At 39.4% G+C, this 21,710-nt stretch overlaps 1 protein-coding gene across 1 annotated transcript; it reads left to right on the top strand.

Moving 5' to 3' along the window:
- The first annotated feature begins 441 nt into the window (after positions 1-441).
- On the top strand, positions 442-21,356 carry snapc4 (small nuclear RNA activating complex, polypeptide 4). Its single transcript, XM_088614996.1, has 25 exons — positions 442-723; positions 1,303-1,459; positions 1,824-1,864; positions 1,957-2,056; positions 2,643-2,680; positions 3,261-3,401; positions 4,307-4,432; positions 4,709-4,787; positions 5,439-5,520; positions 6,820-6,921; positions 7,788-7,860; positions 8,552-8,716; positions 9,516-9,666; positions 10,115-10,221; positions 10,483-10,577; positions 11,441-11,535; positions 11,993-12,078; positions 12,723-13,169; positions 13,516-13,605; positions 13,838-14,042; positions 15,480-15,550; positions 16,118-16,174; positions 16,468-16,498; positions 17,027-18,720; positions 20,014-21,356. Exons 2-25 carry the CDS (start codon positions 1,312-1,314, stop codon positions 20,119-20,121), a joined length of 4,332 nt encoding a protein of 1,443 aa, XP_088471122.1. The 5' UTR covers positions 442-723; positions 1,303-1,311; the 3' UTR covers positions 20,122-21,356.
- Positions 21,357-21,710: the final 354 nt, after the last annotated feature.

Raw genomic sequence — 21,710 nt, 5'->3', positions numbered from 1 at the left:
ACAGCCCATTTTGTTTAAATATCTTCAGAGAAAATTATTTTTTTATTTATGTCAATAAGAAGTGATCATGTAATTTAAAGATGCTAAACTAATAATAAAAAAGTAAATAGAATCGTATGGAGTGATGATTGTGTAGCTCTGTGCAGTCTAACAAAAATAGTAACGAATTTAAATGAATAAATTTATTAAATCAAATTCTATATAACCAATATCTGGGAAATACATTTGCATCACCATATATTCCAACACCATTTGTAACCAGATTTTGAGAAACCTTGTTCTTTCTACGAAAAGAACATGCAGCGAGTTGAAAACAGTACCGCCTAAGAAGGTCAAACGCTCTGAACCAATCACAGACGGGGAAAATTTGTTTACCCGTTGCATCATGGGTATACAGTTTCACCTTTTTCTTTAAAGCATATTGTTAACTATTTATCTAACAAGGAATGAATTAAATCATGTATGTATTAACATCTGTAAATAAAAGTATTATATCATATTGCAATGCAGTCTAACAGCAGTGATTCGAAAATGTGTGTTTTTGGTTGGCGGTGGAATTGTGGGTAATATGCAAATGAAGTGGGCTGTAAGGCTGCAAAACGTAAGTTCTTCGAAAATACCAAATGGGATGTAAGGTGCTTATATTCAGTTTTTTTATTTTTGCTTAGCCGGAGGGATTTACTCAGTTTTTCATCTGTTTCACGTTTCTGGATAAAAGTATATGTGAGTATCCGATACTAACCCAACTTGTGGAGATGCACTGCATGGTTACTTGCAAAGGGATGAAAATAAGACAGCCTGGAAAATAATAGACAATATTTTTTTATGTTGATGATTTATTATATTATTACTTTTAGACCTTGTCAACATTCATATCTCAGTTTAGTCATGTTTTTAGTAGCAGGTTTAAGTTGTACTAAGCGGAGGGTTAACCTACAAATTTACAGCAATTTAGAAGGTGTTCATAGAAATTCATAGCTGGGAGGGAACAGATATGAAATAAGTATATTTCAATATTACCTAAGTTACTGGGTCATACAGCAATTTAAGAGTAATGAATATTCCTACTAATAGTCATAGCCAACTAGTAAATACCTACCTATATACATTATGCAACAAGCAATGTAGTTGATTTATGTATCTACGTACGAATAAAATTAAAGATAATATAACTATGTGATACTCATGTTCTATAGCACGTTGTAAGATGAGATAGATACCCAGGAGGTAATTGTGTTTGTTTGTTAATTTTTCGGCTGAATTTTCTATCAGTTTTGCAAGACAACTATTCTGACTTTCCAGGTGGGCGGTATGGATTACGGAGTTTTACATGCAGAGAGAGAGAAGATACAGCGGGAAATCGCTGCGCTCGAACAGAGTCTGGATGCGAGATCTGACGACGTCGACCTGCTTTCGTCGGATTTGGAAGAAACCGAGGATGAGTCCGACTTCGAGAAAGGCACGGCATCCTAAATACAATCTATATGTGTTGTATTTCCAACAAGAAACTAAAAATAAAACTGTTTTCCAAGGTTATGATCTAGTAAGGTGAAACTGTTTGGATTTCATAGAGCAAGTAACCCAATTGGTATCAAGACAGAACCTTAAATAAAGAATTTATAACCTTTGTGCCCTGCTAAGACCGTTGAATATAGTGAGGATAACACAAGAATTTTGAAGAGAAAAGTACTGGTGCATTTATTATGTTTTGCAAAGTTATAAAACGACTTTTTAAGGTAACAGATTATCCAGCACTTTTCATGATAATTAACCATTTGACATACAATAGTGTTAATTGTGCTATTGTAATATTCTCTTTTCAGATGAAGATTCAGAAAGCAGTGGGCATCAGTGGACAGACCTGGTCAGATTCAGAAAATTGCCTCATAATAATATATTTTATACATTTCTTTTGAGTTGACAACAGGAATACTTACAACCCCCTTTTCCCTGCAGTCCAACAAAGAGTCTTCCACCAAGATGCCAAAGACTCAGAGAGCAAGAGAGAGAATCAGTCTTGGCTCAGGAGATGCTCCTATAGACTCCAGGTTTCAAGGCACTGTGAATTTTTATTTTTCGATTGCTGTGACTTTTAATGTACTCTATGGTACACTGCTGCATTTCCATCAAGAGAGCATCTTTATGTTTGGGTAGGAATTAGTATAGTGTCATAAACATTAAGAGCCCCTTTTAAAAACAGGCACACACTTCACAGACAACAGGTCCTAAACAGATCGAGCAAATTTAAAAAGCAACCAGTTATAAAAAAGAGAAGAAAAACAGTGCTAAATTAAAAATAGTTATTAATTCATGAATGCTTTTTTGCCTGACTCCTTTTTGGCACTGGCTATATTTGTTTAAGTAGAGAGTTTCTATAAATGAAAACATAAAGGTTTGCCAGATAGGTTTCTTGGAGCAGAAGGTTTTTATGTTTTACTGACCCTTTTCCATCCTACCCGCAAGCTAAAGCAGGACATTTACAGTGTTGTTTCCTTTAAAAAAAAAGTCTAAAATCAAGTTATTGCAAAATTGTTCTATGTCCGTAACTTAAACAGATGTAGACGTTTAAGGAAACGCTTGGAGAATGTGATTGTGCGATAGTAATATTGTAATTGACAGTGATGTCTGTGTTTCTGAAACAGATGGAGCCAGTGCTGACAAAGGGGTGTCTCAGGGGACAGTAAGTAATCACTATGTATGAACTTTCTGCTTGGCTTCAGAGGATCAAGATGTTTTTGTGAACTGAAAACAGTTTCAGTTCACCAGTTGAACCAGACTGGGACAGCACTGGAGAACAGTGGTTCGAGTTCTGAACTTGCAACTGGAAACTTCTGGGTTGTAATTTAAGTGATGCACTTCTGTTGTTTACCTTTGAGACAAGGTAAAGTACCAAGTATTTCACCAATTGGAACTTGGTATTTTAAACAGGTGCAAATGTAAGTCTTTTTATATAAAAGTAATAAAGATAAACAGAGACAAGTACAACAATTTCACTATGAAACCCTCTTCTGTTTTGCTATTGAATTTCAAACCTGGCTGTATGCTGTCTGAATAGATTGTCATTCATCTTTTGCGTGAGCAGGATTAGCTGGATACGAATAAAGCTTTCCTAAAAGTCTTTTAGAAGGCTGACTATAAATGGTACCACATTGGATTTATTCAGCAGCACATGAATTTAAGATTGACTAAAATGCGTAATTTAAGTATTTTTTAAAATTAGTTTTCTGAAAGTCAGTTTATCAGTGTGTCTCTATTGCCAGAGTGGAGATGAGAGTGATGAAGACCTCGGTCTGCCCGAAGACGCAGAGACCTGCTTGCAGATGAACTTGGTCTACCAGGAGGTGATTGAGGAGAAGCTTGTGGAGCTGGAGAGGATGCTGAGCGAGAACAGAGAGCAGCAGGTCAGAGGGCAGGAGACACGAGCAGGGTTCAGACAGCACTTGCGGTAGAGAATCTGTCACCTCCCTAGAGATGGGACATGCTGAAAGTTTCAGTTATCTGTCATCATTTCTGCATTATCACAATTGTCAGATGAGTAACTAAGACTTGTAATTACTTGGCATATATGAAAATAAAAAATATTTTTTTAACTCAGTGTATAGCATGATAATTGCCTCAACAAATCATTATAGAAGAAAAGTGTATGGGGATTTTTTTTGTCTAGGCTTTCAGGCAAAGGCCATATTGATTTTACTTATTGCCATAACTTGTCCTCTCTAGTTACTCTGTATTTCACCACACAATGTATGAATGGCTGTTTAGATCACAAAAATATTTTGAAGACTTTTTTCTAAACTGAACTTCTCACAAGTTCCACAATGGTAATTTTGCTTTCCAGCTTCTGAATGATAGCAATACTCAGTATTGAGGATTTAAAAAAATGCGTGCTAAATGTTATTGATCACAAGAATCCCAAACTGGAAAGTAATTGAGTAAGGATGAAGTAGGAGGACAAACAAATGAGATGAACAATGTTGGAGCCCAGGAAGTGATGTCTTGTTTATTACAGATTTTGAGCCGTTCGGTTCTCTTTGTTTCCAGAACTTATGCCAGGAGGCTTTGCTGATGCTTGCATAGTAACTAATTAATTAATGAACATATGCTGGGAAAAAAAAGGTTTTAAAGTTTCAAATCAATAGAACCCTAAAGTAAAAAGCAATTGCTTTTAGAAATGTGAGCTACTGTACAAGCTCAAGTGCAAAACATTGTGTGCAATAAGAACAAATTCTGCACTAAAGCTTTTAAATTTTCCCTGTAACAGATAAAGCACATAATTCTCGTTACACTTGTATTTATCCCCAAACAGAATGAAATCCTCATTGAAGTGTCTGGAGCATCGGTACCAAAGCCCACTTCTAATGATTTACCTCCAATGAAACTGCACCTGGGCAGCTTCCTAAAGCCTTACTTCAGGGATAAGTCTACTGGTCTTGTAAGTAGTGTGCACATGCTGACCAGAAAGTTCCCTCACTTCTCACTGTTATCTTTGTGATCTCTGACACTTCCTTTTTTGTAATCTGTCACATTTGTTAAATTCTATTTTATTTGAAGTTGAGGTAATGAGTAAATTCCTGTAACTGTCCTGTATTAAGTCTGTATGTGAAAATGTAACAGATTTCCATTATATGACCTTTGTCTGGCTAGTATGAACTAGATGCAGATTTTGTTAAAACCGAGTTTGTCCTTCCTTGTTTTGTTCTAATCTAAGGGACCACCAGCTAATCCAGAAACGAGAGAAAAAATGTCACAAGGGATGAAGACCTTTGAAGATTTGACAGCTAAAAGATGTAGGTTTGCATAGGAAGAATTTATTTCTGCTAGTGTGATGATGGAGTTATTGAAAATAATGTAGATGTAGGCATTATACTACTTATAGTAAATAACTAGTTCTACTTTTTACCAAAAGGATCTTAATCTGTATTTGTAAATCTGTATCTACAGATCAGTTTCCTAAGTCTTTGCTTAATATTACAAGAAGGTTATAACACAAAGTCTAAGTTTAATAGCAAATTAGTTCAAAAAGAAAAAACTTTTTTTATTTCCTTAAAAAATACTTAGTAAGTTAAGCATTGTTTGGTGAGGGTTGCTCCACTTTTTAACAACAAGCAGTACACAGGTTTCCCACAAATCCCATAGAACATGGAGAACTAACAACATAATGTCAGGCCTGGAAAAAGTCAGAGAAAATTTAAAATATCTTATATTAACAGAAAATTTGTGAAATACATTGGGTTATCTTGTACTTGGAATGCCTAGTGAAATACTCAAAGCAACTACCAACATTATTGAGTTAGAAACTAAATCAAACAAGTGAGGAGGAGATATTGATTACAGAACTTCGGTGTCGTCCAGCAGTTAAAATCATGTAAGAGTACTGAAAGGTAATCCTGGATGTACTGTGGAGTACTCCTTTGAAATGTGAGTTCTGTGTGTCTCAGGGCTGCCCTGGCACAAGGCCCTTCTGCATTCGGCTGTGGTGAATGACAGCAGGAAGCGGCTCCAGCAGCCCAAACTGTTCAAGTAAGTGTAACAGCATCACTTTATAACATCACTTAGCCCTATACAATTTCGTGCATTAGGAATTTGTCTTTTTGCATACCCCAGCTTGCTCTCCATGAGACACACAGACAGGGAGAGAAGCCTGGGGTCAGAGCGCAGGGTCAGACATTGTACAGCGCCCCTAGAGCAGCTGGGGTTAAGGGCCTTGCTCAGGGGCCCAACGGAGTAGGATTCCTCTGCCGGTTGCGGGATTTGAACTGACAACCTTCCAACCTGGCTTTCTAACCAGCAAGTAGTGTAATGTGTTCATAACACAGATTGTATTTTAAATGATTGTTTGAACCTTAGCCATGTCCTCAGGTGATGGTGACCAGGATTTTCAATGGCCTGTTGCAAAATTTGCAAAGCACTGCCGAGGGAGGATTGGGAGTGTTTGGCCGGGGATCTCTCTGGCAGCCCCTGCTACTTGCTGAGCCCATGCCGTCACATCAGTGAGAATCATGCTGCTCCTCCTTTCAGCAGCAACTTTTTTTTTCCAATTCGGAATCGCCTATTATTTTTTGTGAACCCACTTGCTTTGAAACCGCTAAGGGTGTATGCATCGCATCTTGGCGCATGGCTATGGACCCTGCAAGGCTCACAATGAGGGAGATGTAGAGTGTAGACAGACAGTTCCCCACCTGCCCAACTTCGCTTGTCTTTTTACACATTATGGACTACAGAGCTCCGTTCTCAAAATGTAGCTGCAGGTGGAAGAGAGACATGTCCTTCAGTGACAGTGGTACCCCTTGCCTGCAAGAGCCTGGGAGGCCAGAGGGGTTGCCATGTCACCAAGATCTGAGAAAGCCCCTGAGATTGATCCTACTGCACCATTCAGTTCACTCAACCAATGGTGCACTGCGTCACCAAGAACCCAAATCAATTCAAATCAGTAACCGTGGTTGTCAAGCTGGGTTCAGGTGTAGGATTTGTTGCTTTGAGTTGAAACACAAAGAAGCAATGAAGAATTTCACATTGATTCAGAATGAAATGAAAAATACAAAACACTTTGATAAAAATATCAAAATCTTTTGATGTTGATGTAAATATTTCCTTTAAAATAAAGAATTGTCAAAGTGGTTTAAAATATCTGAATATATTGATTGCTTTCCAGCATATAGCATCTGTAATTAGGACACTAGTACAAAGCTCAATGTGTAATCTGTGTAAAACAGAATAAGGTAGCATTACAGATTCTTTTCACCTTCTATGAAATAAGAGGCAGCCAAGACTAGGTATTTTGAATGTTTGAGACACAACGTAGCTTTGTCTGTCTTGAAGGATTGAGTACATGACCCAGAAGTTACAAAAGGCCGAGAACATGGAGAAGCAAATTCTGGAAAAGCAAATCGAACAGACAGAGCGGGAAATTGATGCGATCAAGTAAGTGGCTTCTTTCTATATCAAGAACATCTGCAGTAAATAAATGAGTATCTCAAGTTCGTTGTAATTATATGAAAGAAAATTGTTCGGTGTGTTCTGGCCAGAAGAACATTCTGGTTATCAATCATGATAAGGACATGAGTCAAATTTAAACTCTGAAATTCATAATTATTATAAATAACATGCTCCCAATTATAAAATATTAAAAAATACTGCAAGGTTAACAAATCCTCTGTATCCTCCGAGCAGAAGTCGTGAGTGTTACTTTTGGGACAAACTGGACAGTATCTAAAGACATGCTCGGGTCTGCTTCATATCCTCTTTTTTAGCTTGTTAAGGGGTGCTTGTATTAAATGTTTATTATAGATATCACTGATATTCAGCCTACTTAACATTGTTACATTACAAACCAAATTTGTTTTATTGTTGGTTTTCAGTCTGAGTCTTTTCTGTCTCTATTATAGGTAAATGGGTAGGATTGTTTGGATGCAGAATGTACAAATGAAAAGTGTATCCAGCCTTTCAATTTCATTCAGTAGCGCAGCACTTTAATTAAATGGTCATAGCCAACAGAGATATAATGGAAAGAACCTATAGTGCCTTGTGTGGTTCTGATTGTATTTTGCTAAAGAGTAGTCTGCTGTCTCTGTGAGCCTGAGATGTGAAAGTGCTTTTTCTATAATTACATTCCAGCTGAGTAAGTGTAATTGGCATTCTTGTTGTGCTTCATGCCATGTGAGAGTTTGTATTCCTCTGTTAAAGATATTTGTTCCTTCAAAATTAGAGCTCTTTCTCCTTTTTCCCCTAATTGTCACTAAACATGTTACTGTATCTCTACTGATTTTATTTCCTTTTTTTTTCCCAAGTGAGATGTCAGATGAACAGCTGGTAGGCAGTCGCTTAGGTGAGCACGACTGGGAAAAGATTTCAAATATTGATGTGAGTATTTTTTGTGAATGTGTTAGATTGTTGTTAATACAATGAGATTCTTTAGAATGATAATAAACCATCAGTTGATACACATTAGTGTTTATTTTATCCTTAACCTAATCTTATCCCTATTTATTATCTGTGGATGCCCTGGCATCATTGTGTAGAACCTTGATTTATACGAAAATGATGATTAATCTGATATCTAGTAAGGTTTCATTTATACAACATAATCTAAAGTGTGAGTCATAAGCCTAGAGCACTCAATTTAAAAGACACCATTTTACATTTATGCCACAGGGGCTTGTCCACAGGGCTTCTGTCTGCTGTGTGACATGACTGAAACACAGAAAAAGTCCTTGTCCATACCTCCAGGAGGTGCAATGTAGTGGATATTTCTCCAGAATGGGAGTCGGCCCAAAGCATTCAACATACATCCTACATCCTGGTGCCACATGTAAACTGCTGTTCAAATAACTGAAACAAATAAACTTCAGAATTAAGAAATTTACAAATTTGCCACAATATGAACAATTACAAAAACAAAAAAAATAGAAGCACGTTACTTAGTTTAAGTGACACCGGGTAATGAGTAATGTAGTGTTTATTGGAAATCTATAAGCATCTTTTTTAAATCACATATAAAAAATTCAATGCCAGTACACTATCCCTTAGTTCTCTTCTCTTTGGATTTCTGCAGTTCGAAGGGATGCATAAGGCAGACGATATAAAGAGGTACTGGCAAAACTACGGGCATCCATCTATCAACAAGTCAAGCTGGAAAGAAGATGAAATCGAGAGCCTGAAGGAGATAGCGGCGAAGTACGACTGCTGTGATTGGGAGAAGGTTGCTGAGGAGCTGAAGGTAATGGGTTGGGGCTTTCACTCCATGCTTGAGAGATGAACTGCAGCCGTGCCATGGGCATCCAATCACACCTCTCTGTTGATGCCAGCACAGCGTCTCTTCCCAAACACTTAAGGTCTCTGCATTTCGTTGGTCATGTCGGTGTTTGACATCTTTTTAAAAAATTGGAGTTCTGTTATTTTTCTTTTTATATTTTCCCCCAATTTGGAATTGCAAATTACTGATCAGGGACAGTAGTAAGAATTATTGGTTGGGAGTCTAGACTCACAGCCGGAGTGGACAGTATTATTGCACCTTGAGTCAGGTACTTCACTTCTGTGTCCTGCTTGCACTTGGGTCTCATCAATGTAAATGAGATTTCATCTAAAGTAAAAAAATCAACTGTGCTCCATTGTTTTGACTGCTGTAGGAGATTGAGGAGCATTCTGATCTAACTACTGTTTCGTGACAGAAGGCTTTAGCACCAAGTGAAATGAACAATGCAGGGTGCCAGGGTGCTGCTGTGTGATCCATTCCAGCTAATTCAAGCCCAGGCTCAGATATACATCAAGATTATAGGGTTCAATGGGAAGACGTAGTAAGCACCTTTCCTAGTCGAGCCTTTAGGAGCCTGTAGTCACGTCAGTCAGGATCTGATTTATGATGTAATTAAATTCAGGTCAAGGTGCTTGAGATTTGAGAGGAGAAGACAGCTCAAAGTTATGAATTCCTCTCGTGCCATAATCTTAAAACTCATTTACCTCTTGTGCAGTGGTACGGGTGTAACTGTATAACTCTAATTGTTCAATTGATGTTGCAGACGGACAGAACTGCCTACATGTGTCTGCAAGCATACCAGCTCTACATTAACAAAGGTCTCAGGAAGAAGTTCTGGACAAAGGAGGAGGATCAGATGCTGAAAGATCTGGTGGAAAAAATGAGGATTGGGAGCTACATCCCCTATACTCAGAGTAAGGTTTCTTGAGACACAGGGGTGACAGAATGGATTGATACATGCTGCTCTTGCTGCACTTGTTTGTTGTTTTTTCTTTTATTACTTCATTTATTTGTTTTTCTTTACCACATTTTCTTGAAAAGTGCTCATAAAATGATGTGCCTACTTTTTTTTAGCTTGGATGCAGCCAGCATTTTTATTGATCTGATAAATCATTGCCTTTTATAAATTAGTCTGAGGCTTTCAGAGCTCAGGTTTATGAAACGATAAGCCACAGAACCCTGGGCCACAGCGAACTCGGTGTGGGTCTGTGCAGAAATCCATATGCAGTAGTAGATGTTGTCTATGTTTTGTGCAGGTCTTTGTTCTAGACAGGACCATAGTTATTTAATTGGTCCACACTTGCTTAAATGATTGCTTAAATCCGCTGCTTAGGATTATTTTACTTTGTCTTTGCCATTTAGTTTCGTATTTCATGGAAGGGAGGGAGGCGTCTCAGCTGGTGTACCGCTGGACACAGTCTCTGGATCCTTCCTTGAGAAAAGGACCTTGGACAAAGGCTGAAGACGAGGTCAGCTGTTCTCCTCTGTCAAGTGTGGGAGTTGTATTTAGGGATGTGAACCTGTACATTGGACATCGTTACAGCGGGAAACAAGCAGTGTGTCAAAGTGAAGGCATTGACTGGCTAGAGAGTGTAGCTGAAAGCACGAGTGCTCTTTTTCTTGTAATGTTTTACACCGCCTCTAACTCACAAGGGGCTACCGCAGTGGAGGACTGAGTTACCAAAAGGTGCGGTCAGATATAAATTGGTGGCAATGTTTTTTTTTTACAGATGTTACTGCGGGCTGTGGCGAAATACGGCACTCGAGACTGGTGGAAAATTCGGGATGAAGTCCCGGGCAGAAGTGATACCCAGTGCAGGGACAGGTTAGAATGGCATTTCGTTTAAGCCGAAGAGCATATACAAATTAATTAAAGTAAAGTCCTCTCTCCTGAACACGCAACGGTAGACAATAATTATATGCACTGCTCATTAATCATTCTAATGCTTGTAACATATCCTACCAAGCCATCCATCAGGTGATTGTTGTTCATGATTCTCAATAATTAGTATCCATTAGGTCACTATTTGGACCACGACCTTACAACAGTGTTCATCAACAGTAACAGTAACTGTCATTGTTGCAAGAGACTCATAGTGTTTGACTCTTAGTAATCTGAGGCCACAAAAGAGATTCTCAAAGCAAAATAAACTGTATCATGAAAAACATAGATCGGTGAAGCTTGGTATACACTATACTGTATAGTGGGACCAAAGGGAACTTGTGATGCTGGACAATAACATTACATACTGGGGAGCACTAATATCACTGCAGTCTACCAGAGGAGAGGTGGAAATCCTCAAGCTCACAAATGGTGGTTATGCCATGCGGGCATAGTTCAGCTCAGTATGAGCCTGTAAGCATAAAGTAATTACTGACAACGGATGGATTGAGTCTCTTCCTCTTTCTGACCCCTGTGAGCAGAGATACATACATGTGATGCTGTATCGCATATGATGCAACAGCCCAGATGATTGTCCTGTATTGTAACGTGTGTATATAAACGTATGTTTTGTGCTTCTGTCGTACTGCTAGAACACTAGTTATTTGAATAGGGAATGCTCAACTAAAACAATTACACTTACTCAGTATGTGTATTTTTTTAAATGAGTTAAGCCATGATCATAGTAGATTCTTCAGAATGCTTTCCTGTGCATCAAAGGACACGCTGTGCTGTGTGCCTTACAGATACTTAGACAGTCTGAGTGAAGATGTGAAGAAAGGCAAGTGGAGCCCAGACGAAGAACAGAAACTCATAATGCTGGTGGAGAAGTATGGAGTCGGTAGGCATTGCCTGTTGAGTACTGAACATGTTCAAGTAGCTGTAGGTCAATATGCAAAGTCCTCTTTTTTACAATTCCAAGTTACTATTGTTATTTGCTGATGGACACTCTTATCTAGGGTGATTTACATCAGCAGAGAACTGTTACTTTCAAATACACATCACTCTCATTTGTATAAATTCACAATTTTGAATACTTTTTATTCATATGTTTGCATTGCATAATAGCTTGTAAATTGTGCAATTAGTAAATGGTTATAAATTTGACACATGTATTTGCTTTAGTGGTTTTAAGGTCATTTATTTTTATGATTTCATCTGGTTGCATGAGCCTTTGATTTGCAATTCAGCACTTTATGGGAGCTACTGAGGTAGAAAATGTTAATGTCTTGGTGGGGTCTGTGCATTTTTTGTGCTTTTGTTTTCTAAATGTGTTGTTCTGTACTGATTTTTGTCAGGGCGCTGGGCTAAAATTGCATCCGAGATTGAAAACAGAGTAGATTGCCAGTGTTTACAAAAATGGAAACTCTTAACAAGACCTAAGGTAAGTCTTTTCTCAGTATCTTCATGTTTAAAGGAAATGCAAAATAATACCTAAGAAATGTGCAGTTATCCTCGGCCTATGTGGACTACAGTGTGTTTTCCAGACAGATGATTGATGTTGTCCATCTTAAGATGCAGCTAGTCATCACTAATATAATGTCTTTGCACGTTGATGTGTTTAAGTTAGTGACTCTTCAGTGCCTATGGAGGTAGAGAACAGTGGACTGTGTTATAGTTATTTCAGCAGATGCTGAAAAACGGTTTGACTGTGTAGAATACAAAGGTTTTACTTGAACTTTGGTTGCTCTTTTATGCAGTTTATTTACCTGCCTCTACAAATCACACAAGACTTAAATACTAATGGAATACAATTATTTCCACTTTTATCTGTGGCACTAGACAAGTGATTGTGTGGGACTTTTATGATTTCTAAACAGTAATATGTCAATTTTGTATGTATAACATTAAAGAAAAGCATATTGTGTATCAGAGGCTGGTGTTCTATCTATTCAGAAATTCAAAAATGTATAATAAGTAAGAGAATATGAGGGAATGGTATGTTTCTGGCAAATTGAACTGCATCCTTTCTAAATTTCTTTCTCTGTTGTGGGTCCTGACTTTGGTCACTGCCGGAAACCTCTAAAGAGAAGACAGGCCAAAAAGATGGAGCCCACCCAGAGGAAGAGGAAGAGAAGAAGGCATTCGTCTATGAAGTGGAAACCGCCGAGCTCCGAGTTCGAGGACTCGGACGAATGGGGGGCTGCGAGCTCTGACCCGGAGAAGTCAGACAGTCAGGAGGACAGAGAGAGCGAAGTCAGTGAGGAGAAGGATGAGTACCACATGCCGAGTATCGATCTCTGGATCCCCACGGAGCCAAAAAGGGCAGATGACACCCAGCTTTTGTGGAAGCCAACAGTGATATCCAAATCGGAGAAAAAAAACCATCCCCCCCCACATTCCACTCCTGCGCATTCTTCAGACCCACAGCACGTTGCCGGTCCTACCACTACTGCCAAGAATTGCACCGTCATCGGGGATGTGCAGCAGGTGTCGAGTAGCAAGACAAACACCAGCTCCACGCTGCTGGAAGAGGTAACACTGCTGCTTGTGTGAGGCTCAATACACTAAAACCTTTCCCTTGAAACGGATTTTGGCCAGGAAAATTATTGCAATTTTTTAAACCTAGTAAATCGCATGAATTACATTTAGTTTAAAATGTAGATGATGTTTCAGGCATATTTACAGATCCGTCACAGTAAAGGATACATGTTAAATAACTTTGGTGAGTCACCAAAAGGCCTCCCTCAGTGTTTGTGCTAGAAAAATAAGACTTTGTCATTCAAAAAGAGTTGATTGTCCACAGATAAATTATGATTTTGCCAAAAAAAAAAGATGTTTAAAGCCTAAACCGTACTCTTTGTTTTTCTATTAATCAAAGACTTCTCAGAGTGGAAACAAAATGCTTAAGGTCACTTACAATCAAGTGAGGAATCTCCTGAGAAGCAAAACCAAGTTTCAGCACACAGTGGTAAGTATTTTAGTAAGTATATCTGGTAAGTATTTCTAGTTAGTTCTGCATTTAACTGTGTGCCAAGAGGTGAATAAAACATAGGAAATGTTATTAGCAGATGAAGGAGAGGAGACTCTCGTAAGATGCACAGGAAGTCCAATTATTTCCCAGATATACGGCAGGCTCAGGTCTGAAGAAATGGTTCTTGCTCTTAACATCATTACAATTTGGAATTGTGTCTCTCCTGCAGACTAGAACAAAAAAACCGCTGCAGAAAAAGAAGGCAGAAGCTGAAGAGGCCCTTCAGAAGAGCCAGGGCACAAAGAGTTTAGCCAAAATGGGGAAACAGGTGCAAAACTCTGCGCTCAATGAGAAGCTGCTGATAGCTGTAACCCCCTGGGTGGGCAACGTCCTAATGCCAGCAGATCTAGACCGGCAACACAAGCGCAGAGAAGGTGCTGACTTTCACAGTGAGATGTCACTGTGGTTAAATGTAAATCTTGTAACACAACCCTCAAGTGGCGGCAGATGGCTTTTAGTCTTAATGCTGCTGTTTGTTTAGTTATTTTAATTTTCAGTTCCGAGTAGCTAATGAAAAGCTTTCATTTTTACGCTGACGATACTCAAATATACATCCATACCAAACCTGACACTGATGTGGCTGTCTCTATTCTATCTAATTGCATCTCTAACATAAAAATTTGGATGACTCAAAACTTCCTTCATCTTAACTATGACAAGACTGAAGTCTTGCTTATTGGTACCCCCATCAACTTCGTAAAGCCAGTCATGTAACCCTATCTGTAGATGGCTCTGTACTTGAGCTTCAATCAAAATTGAAAAACCTTGGGGTTATATTCGATTCTGGGTTAACATTCGACCCACATGTACAGCATACTGTCAAAACATCTTTTTTTCACCTTAGAAATATCGCAAGACTACGCCCTGTGCTATCATTAACTGTGGCTGAAAAGCTGATCAACATATTTGTATTCTCTCGAATTGACTACTGCAATGCTCTACTCCCTGGGGTATCTAAATCTACTCTGAACAAACTGCATTATGTCCAAAATTGAGCAGCCAGAATCCTGAGCAGGTCTAGTGCAAGTGTTCACATTACTCCTATCCTGGAGTCCTTGCACTGGCTTCCTGTCAAATTCCGCGTAGACTTTAAAATCCTCATGCTCACCTATAAGGCTTTACATGGCTTGGCACCTCAATACCTGTCTGAACTTTTATCGCCCTACTCCCCACCTCGCAACCTCTGCTCTTTAAATTCTGCCCTCCTTACTGTCCCCCAAGCCCATCTACATTGTATGGGCGACAGGGCCTTCTCCTGCTATGCCCCCAAGCTCTGAAACTCTTTGCCCAAGGATAACAGAGAGTCACCTTCTCTAAACTCCTTCAAATCCAGACTCAAAACCTTCTTCTTCAGGAAAGCCTTTACTTAACTGGTTCCATTCTTTACCCCTCTGCTCTTCTTAGTACCACCTTCCACGGTCTCCTCTATTGTTATTGTTGTAATTGTGTCTTATCTTGTGAAATCTTCTTATTTATTGTTGTAGTCTTCTTATTTATCGTTATTGTCATCCTGTAAAGCGCTTTGAGAAGCCACCTTTAAAGGCGCTATATAAAATAAAGTTTATTATTATAATGACTTGATCTTGGGCTGCTGCTATTCATTACCAAAAAGCGCTGGCATTCTGTGTTTGGTGTAGGTTGAAGTTTCAAGTTTTGGATAGGTGCTACAGTTGTGTAAAGTAATGTTTAACATTCAGCAGCAAAACATGTTAATCTGCTGCTTCAGGTCTTGGGGCTGAAATAAAGTGTCAAGACTGCTGATAAAACAAAAGGTACTCAAAAACTCAAGAAGATACTGTTTTTCATTATAGCTGATGTCATCAGAGAGAAAGCGGAGGACATTGGCCTCACCAGCACTCCAGTCTTTACTCTGCTTATTAAAGTGAGTAGCCCTACATTTTATGTCGATTCCATTTATTGAATATTTGTGCGCATGTCTTCTAGGCCAAATGTGCTTTCTGCTTTAAAACGTATAAATAAATTTAGGCTTTTCTTTATGCGACTTTCTACTGTTGTCTTAAATGGGTTTCTTTCTAGTTAACTTATTTTGGACAGTGGTCTACATAAGGTAGACCCGATTAGAACAAAAGAGGTTTTTTAATAAAAACTTAGCACACCAGATAATTATTTTTGTAGTTGATATTCACATATATTTATTTGCAAAAGCATGCCAGCAGTTCAATATGAAGCCTGCACTGTCACTCTGTCTGTGCTGTCACTCTGTCACAAATGCAGGGTATACTTGCTTCCTACTTACAGGTGTTGTGGTAGCATCCTGTGCTAGAGAACTTTGGTATATGTGAGTGAGGTATGTACAGTTAATGCTGGTACAGTAAAGCTTACGGAGTGCTTCAGGGGGGTCTAATGCCAGCAGATCTAGACCGGCAACACAAGTATGTATGTGATGTCACTGTGGTAACTATACCTCTCTTCCCCCTTTCTATACCAGGTTCTTCACATCGATGCAGAAGGTTGCAAGAAAGTCATAGAGGAGCGAAACAAAATGGTAAGGTGTGCTGAAATCATTATTGACACCGCAAAAAGTAAAACATTCCACATTCCAACATTCCTCCATTCAGAGATATTTGCCAGAAGTTAAATTAAGTCTTATTTGCTGATGTGTACTAGGATGCATTCTAGTGTTAATGCAGTTTTGTCTGAGTGGTAACTATGTGTTCAATGATGAGATTGTAATATGTTTGTAGTACCAACTGGTTCAAAATATCAAAAGATGTTTGAGTCTGTTTTTTATACTGTATTATATGATCCACTTTGTCAAAGTGCTTTTCTCTTTTTCAGGAGCCCTCAAATAATAAGAGCGCAAGTAAAGGTGCGTCATGAATTTACATGAATTTATCTACTTTTAATAATTCACATATTTTGTATAAAGGTGATGCCCAGAGTGCTGAGCCATCAAAGGTGCTCACCTGAGCACAGGTTGAGCTCTGTGATCATGGATTTGAGTGTGGGTCATGTCAATAACTGATGATGATGAGGATTCCACTGCCAGAGTTGACTGTGATGCCAGCAGTAGGATGGGACTGGGACTTTCGGCTCTGAGCAGCACTTGTAGCTTCTCGCGCACTTGCAGGAATGCAGTACTGGTGGTGAAGGACACGCCTCTCCTCCAGTCAGTGCTGAACTACAAGGAACCTGGTGTTGCTAATTTCACATCAGCTGAGTGAAATTAGCAACATCGGGTTGGTAATTCTTACTGGAGTATTTCCTGCAGATATATAACTTTAATATAGAAATATATTAGTATTTTTGAACTTTAAGTTTGTTAATTTGTGTTTTTTGTAATTTGTTTGTAACTTTAATTTGTGTTTCGTATTGTATTTTCTTATTTGGACTCCAGCCATGCAAACGGTACCCCCTACCCAGATGATATGCAAAAATTCTTCACTTTTAAATAGCACAAAAACTGTGGCCCAAATCTTGTACGAAAAGCGATTGAAAGAGGCCAGGAAGAAGAAGGAAGCTCGGAAAAAACAGACCATGTTCCTTCCTGTCCTGATGATTCCCCAGACCTTTGTGATACAACAGCCCTGGCAGCAGGCGGCGCAACCTGTCATGCCCTCTACAGCAGTGGCCTCCACGTCATCTGCTTCAAAGCCCACTGCTGTCCCGAGTGAGAAAATGGGATGCGCTGTAGAGACCAAGAAATCATCAGAAAGATCACTGACATTGAAGGAAGATGCGCAAGCTCCTAAAGGGAAACCATCTACCAACCCATCAGTACAGGCGATGCCACAGAAGAATGAGTCTTGCTTACCTCAAGCTCCTGTCTTGCCAAATTCTGTACCTGGAAACAGCCTAAACGCAAATCAGGTGGCTCTGTCCCCAGCTGCAGGTAGCCCTGTTCTACCTGTGCCCATTACTTGGATAATGACTCCTCAAGGCCTGCTACCAGTTTGCTCACAGTCTGTGTTAGGTGTAGCTAATTCTCTTCAGACACCCATCGTTGTGAGCCAGCTAGGACAGCAGACATCCACTTCCCCTAATAGTGTTTTGCCTGCAACAGGACTAAATGCCACTGGCGGCACTGCAAGCCTTGCTGTGGCAACTACTAACACTTCACCAGCTCCTGCGATTTTACAGACAGCGACCGTCAAATCAGCTGATACAGTTTGCACAAGCCAGCCATTGAGCAAACCATCCAGTTCTGCCTCAGCTGCAAGCTGCATTCCGTCTATCACAGCCACTTGTACAACAACCACTGTTTCTGTCCCAGCTGGCAGCAGTGTTTCACCCACTGTCATTCCCTTGGCAACCACTACACAAACTGCAAGTCGAGTATTTAGACCTATTTTGGCTGTCCAACAGGGCGTAAGTGTAATAAATGGTGTCCAGCCCAGCTTACAGAAAGGCACTGGCAACCTTCCTACTGACAGTGTACCCTCCGTTCCCAAGTTGTTACCTGTAGCTCAACCTCAGGTCAATACGCAGCAACAAAGTGTCCCCCGTTCTCAGCCCTCCCAGACACCTGTGCCCTCAGACTCGTCTCCAAAGCACACAGCCTCCTCTCACAATTCAGCCTCCAAGGTGGAGAGAGCAGTTCTGGACCTCAACCTCATGTTTCTGGAGGAAGACAGCCAAGTGAACGAGTGGCTGACTGGAAAAGGGGGAGTGCAGCTCCCCAACTTGAACGTCTCTCTGCCCTACTTGCCTCCTTTCGTGTGTACCTTGAAAAACCTCTCCTGCCTCCTCTCCCACAAGAAGTCCTTGGAGAAGAACGCCTCGGCCTTGTTGGCCAAGGACCGCAGGGAAGAGCCAAGCCCGAGTGGAGAAGTGGACATGGAAGCACTCCGGAGGGTGGTTGCAGAGAAACTCGGGAACAATCCAGCCTACCTCCTCCTGAAAGCTCGTTTCCTGGCATGCTTCACTCTGCCAGCTTTCTTGGCCACCATCCCCTTTCTCAGCCAGTCTGAGTGCCCTGCTATGTTGTCCTCCTCGGACAGCGACTTCGAGGAGGACGTGGAGCGCAGAAACGACGCACAGCCTCCCACTTCAGAAGAGCCCAAGGAAGCAGATCTGCAGTGTGTGAATGAGGTAAGGATGTCTGCTAGTGACCTGAGTCCAGACAGTCAAAAACAATAGAAAACATGTTTAATTAATAAGGAGTATAAGATAATTCAGTTTCTGGTTTGGTTCTCAGTAAGGTATAAGTGCTAAGGCCAGTTGTACTCTATAAGCCTTAACAATTTAGTCTTGGTATGTGTACCTCCAGCACTAACGATAGTTCTGATTCACAAAGCTTGGGCCATAAGTCAACTCGGCAGGGGTGGAGAAGTTGAAGCTGGGTTATATGCCACTGAGATATTTATTATCTACTACTATATCCACCACTGTATCTAATATCTACAACTGCTCCTGCCAGGATGAAATCATTGATATTCACAGGTTCAGAACATACACAGTACCATTCCCTAGACAGCGGGGAACTCCCTTGTGCCAATAAGAATTCTCCATTACCTAGGTATCAAGGAAGTGACATCATTTTCCCTAAAACAGGCTCTTGCACTTCAGGAAAATGAATAAATTAAAACCTCCTCTTACAACAGCATGTTAAAAAGTAATCAATCTTAGATTTACAGCAGTTCAGAGTGAACCAAAGAAGGGAATGAAAGTAAGGGGATCTTAGACTGGAGAGACTGAAAGAATTAGGTTTTTGATGGACATTTTATTTAATAATAATAACAACAACAATAATAATAATAAAAATAAGAATAAGGAGAATAGTAATAATAATTGCTTACACTTATATCACACTTTTCTGGCACTCCACTGAAAGCACTTTACAGGTAATGGGGACTCCCCTCTACCACCAATGTGTAGCCCCCACCTGGATGAAGCTCACCACACAACAGCTATCATTGGGGAGGAGAACAGATTGAAGAAGCCAGTTCATAGATGGGGATTATTAGGAGGCCATGTCTGGTAAAGGCTAATGGCAAATTTGGCCAGGATGCCAGGGTAACACCCCTACGCTTTTCGAGAAACACTCTGGAATTTTTAATGACCATAAATAGTCAGGACCTCTGTTTTACGTCTCATCCGAAGGATGGCAACTTTTTACAGTAGAGTGTCTCCGTTGCTATACTGGGGCATTAGGACTAACACAGACCGGAGGGTGAGGGCCCCCTGCTGGCCCCACTAAGATCTCTTCCAGCAGCAACCTTAGTTTTTCCCAGGAGCTCTCCCATCCAGGTACTGACCAGGGTCACACCTGCTGAGCTTCAGTGGGTTGCCAGTTGTGAGTTGCAGGGTGATAATAGTATATAGTAATCTGCCCTTGCGACTGTGTGAAACCTGGTTCACCTGTCCATATGTTTTTGATTTCAGGCCAGGCCTGAAGTGAACCCATCCCTCCTTTCCACTGATGGTGCTGTTGCCAACGAATTCAAGGGAATGACAACAAGAAGAAGGAGCCGCTTCCTGAAAAGAGTGTGAAAGCAGCGCTGATTCCTAACTTGGTTCACTCTGGTGATTTCAGACTTCTGCTTTGGACGCACATAACTGATACACCTTCAAAGAAACAGGGAATTAACAAGACAGAGGCACAGAGTTCACCATGGTGCTGGATTAGTTGAGGTAGAATAATTTTAAAATGGGTCACAGAGGTAGGGTCTGAGGTAGGGGCCTTCATACAAGAGATTACACCACTTAACCTTCTATTACTGAATTTAAAAAATATAAATTATAAATCATCATAAAATTATATACATAAAGCAGCCTCGTAAAACAATCTGTAGGGGAAATCATTTTGTTTTTCTTATTAGTGAAATATTAGACTTCAAAAGATAAGGGACAACAAACGGATGGTCTACAAAGTTTTGATCTAATTTCCTGGCTACCTATACATCAGGAAAACGAAAATAATTGCAATATTGTTCAGAACCTCTTTGCATCTCTCTGTTTGAGAAAGCATCCATTAAGTAAAATACTTTGAAAATATCCTAGATGTGTTAACTTTGTTTTTTGTAATGTTTTGCTTTGTTCTGATGTTGAAGGCAGAAAAGCCTGGTGGTGTTCTGTACACTGAATTTTGTCTAGCTTTTTTTGAAGAATGTAGTGTTATGCTGTCACTGAATATATGGAGTATGTTGTATAATTCTATATATATTGTAATAAATGTTAAAGTATTTTGGAATAAACATTTTTATCACTTAATAGTCCTGACACTTTAATGCATCGTAGCCTTTAAAAAAGGTTTCAGGAATGTAATTTTGTAATATAATGTCATGTGTAGTTTCTTTCCAATAACTACTATCCCTTATGTATTTATATATATATTTATGAGAAATAAGTAAAACATAAACATTATATTAAAGATAATTTTGATAGACAATGGTAATTTTCAAGTGCAACTTTTTTTTCAGTGATGATTTTGAAAATTCTTTTGATTTCCTTTTCCAGAAGTATAAAAAAGCATATATATTTGGGGTTTTCCCTCATATGTCAAAGGAGGATATCTACATATAAAGTGATAATTATACCCTGTTGATGTTAAGCTAACACTATCTTGTAAGATAATGCATTGTAACCAGCTCATATTTGTGATTGCCGTACTTTTTCATTTATAAAGTGCCATAAATCTTTAAAGAGCAGTGCTAGAAAAAAACCTTATCACAAAATTCCCACAGGCCTGTAAATATTAAATGAATAAACACTTGTTAGAGTACGGATTTGTTTCCCTCGTGAAATCAAAGAATTCTTATAAATAAATCCGGATTATTAATAAATACATGTAGCACATACTAAGCATTAAAACTCTCGTGCCAGGCATGTGTATTGTCTTTGTTAGTATGTACCCGTATAAGAAACATCAAAGAGGTTTGTGGACCATAAAAAAAAAAGCAGTTCCAAAAGAAAATGACTTTAGTTCATTTTTAAAATGTAATATATCATACACTATATTATGTATTGGAAAATATGTTTATATCTAAAGCATATTTTGCTGTTATTGATTATTGTACCTTAAAAGGGTCATCAGGAGCAATATTCTTTAAAATTTGCGCAAACCTAATTTTTAATTTGTG

Source organism: Lepisosteus platostomus, chromosome 21 (genome assembly GCF_059453375.1).
Source record: "Lepisosteus platostomus isolate fLepPlt1 chromosome 21, fLepPlt1.hap1, whole genome shotgun sequence".
NCBI lineage: Eukaryota > Metazoa > Chordata > Actinopteri > Semionotiformes > Lepisosteidae > Lepisosteus > Lepisosteus platostomus.
Note: the sequence above shows the minus strand (reverse complement) of the source record. Positions and strands in the feature narration are given on the sequence as shown.

Bases quoted from the DNA above. Each gene is read 5' to 3' on its own strand.
- snapc4 (XM_088614996.1), top strand. From the start codon at position 1,312: ATGGATTACGGAGTTTTACATGCAGAGAGAGAGAAGATACAGCGGGAA. The intron at 10,578-11,440 runs GTTAGAATGGCA...TGTGCCTTACAG, and splicing joins GATACCCAGTGCAGGGACAG to ATACTTAGACAGTCTGAGTG. The intron at 13,170-13,515 runs GTAACACTGCTG...TATTAATCAAAG, and splicing joins GCTCCACGCTGCTGGAAGAG to ACTTCTCAGAGTGGAAACAA.